At 38.8% G+C, this 1,656-nt stretch overlaps 1 protein-coding gene across 1 annotated transcript; it reads right to left on the bottom strand.

Moving 5' to 3' along the window:
- Positions 1 to 309: 309 nt before the first annotated feature.
- Positions 310 to 1,323, bottom strand: LOC124593936 (piggyBac transposable element-derived protein 4-like). Its single transcript, XM_047132286.1, has one exon. The coding sequence runs from the start codon at positions 1,321 to 1,323 to the stop codon at positions 310 to 312; it is 1,014 nt and encodes a 337-aa protein (XP_046988242.1).
- Between the last annotated feature and the right edge of the window lie 333 nt (positions 1,324 to 1,656).

Genomic DNA, 1,656 nt, shown 5'->3' with positions numbered 1-1,656 from the left:
TTGTCATACCTCCCTGCTTCATGAATAGGCTGCTGTCCAGCAAGTGTAGAAAGCAACATCACACTCTTGTTATCTTTCCACACTACATTTGATATGTCGACACCATCCACTGTTGCGACGCGCTCTACTGATGCACCTCGTGCCATTTTCTTCAGCTCAGCTTCTGAAGGGAGCTTGCAGTCTGGCACTCTGTTTCTTCTGACTGTCCCAAGTGAGTAAATTCCTTGTTTATGTAACCATACAAGCAGTGGCAGACTTGTGTAATAATTGTCACAGTACAGTTTGTGGTTCATATTTCTTGGTAGTATCCTACTGAGTCGAACTACAACATTTGCACTTGCTCCCAAGTCTTCCTCCCCAGTCACTCTTTTTTTCTGGTTCATTTTCATCTCCAGTGAAAATCTCAAAATCGTAGGCATAACCAGATATGCCACTAATAACAAATAATTTGTATCCATATTTATGAGGCTTGTTTGGCATGTATTGTTTCAAATAACTTCTAGCCTTTGTTGAACATATCTGTTCATCAACAGAAACACACTCCTCAACAGGTATTGTTTGAAACCGAGATCTCATCAATTCTATTATGGGTCTTATCTTGAAGAGTCTATCATGACCTTTTTCACCCCTGGGTATCATTGCACTGTTGTCATTGAAGTGAAGAAACTTACGTATTTGCTCATACTGATTCACTGTCATTGTTGTCTTGATCAGATGAGTACCAGTAACTTCTCCCCAGTAATCCCTCGTATTAGGTACATGAACTATTGACATTACGAGGCAGATGCCTATAAATTTTTTTATGTCATCACAGGATAAATCTATTGGTCTATCAGGATTACACTGCACACTGTATCTATGAGACTCTTCGACAATTAGATCAAACAATTTAGATGGAAATATATGTTTGAAGAATTGGTATGGAGTATTTAAGTTTATTACTTCTTCTGGTAACGAAGTATTGCCATGAAATTTTGACTGCAGTTCGGGAATAATCAACTGTTTATCTTTCCAAACCACACTCCTGCTGTTTTTGGTAACATTTTTGCTGCTGCATGGCAGTTTCAGAGCATTATCAGACAACTGTGACGTCGATTCCTTCATTATAACATCAGATTGTCTTGTTCCAGAAACATCTTCAGTCCTAATTACTGGTACTTGACTTTCTTCGTCACTACTGTCACTATCACAATCAACAGATTCTGGAGCAACATATGTCTCATCTTGAATGGAATCGTCAGAGAAACACTCAAGATCGTCATCACTGCTTAGTGGAATCTCTAACCATTCCATAAGCATTTCTTCTTGACTCTTTCGAGACATTTTTACGTCAGCGCCTGAAATGCAGTAAATGAAAAATGTAGCTGATAAGCTACATACACAAAAATAGGCCTCATTTCAAATCTATCGCAAAGACACTCGAATTAACTGTTTACACCATATCTACTTACGTTTTCAAAATGAAAAAGTAATTTTCAAACCCAGAAATCAGTGCACAAACACCTCAACTTTCCGCCAAAACACACACTTGGCAGTATGTCCACACAGCTCACTGTCGAACTGCTTCAGCTCGTCCTGCCATCTATGATCGCTATGAAGAACTACTAGAAACTGCAGCGGAGTGTATACACTTAGCTACATAACGAATTTGATAGA

Source organism: Schistocerca americana, chromosome 2 (assembly GCF_021461395.2).
Source record: "Schistocerca americana isolate TAMUIC-IGC-003095 chromosome 2, iqSchAmer2.1, whole genome shotgun sequence".
Classification (NCBI taxonomy): domain Eukaryota; kingdom Metazoa; phylum Arthropoda; class Insecta; order Orthoptera; family Acrididae; genus Schistocerca; species Schistocerca americana.
The sequence above is the reverse complement of the archived record's forward strand: the minus strand, read 5'-3'. Positions and strand labels throughout refer to the sequence as shown.

Bases quoted from the DNA above. Each gene is read 5' to 3' on its own strand.
- LOC124593936 (XM_047132286.1), bottom strand. From the start codon at position 1,323: ATGTCTCGAAAGAGTCAAGAAGAAATGCTTATGGAATGGTTAGAGATT.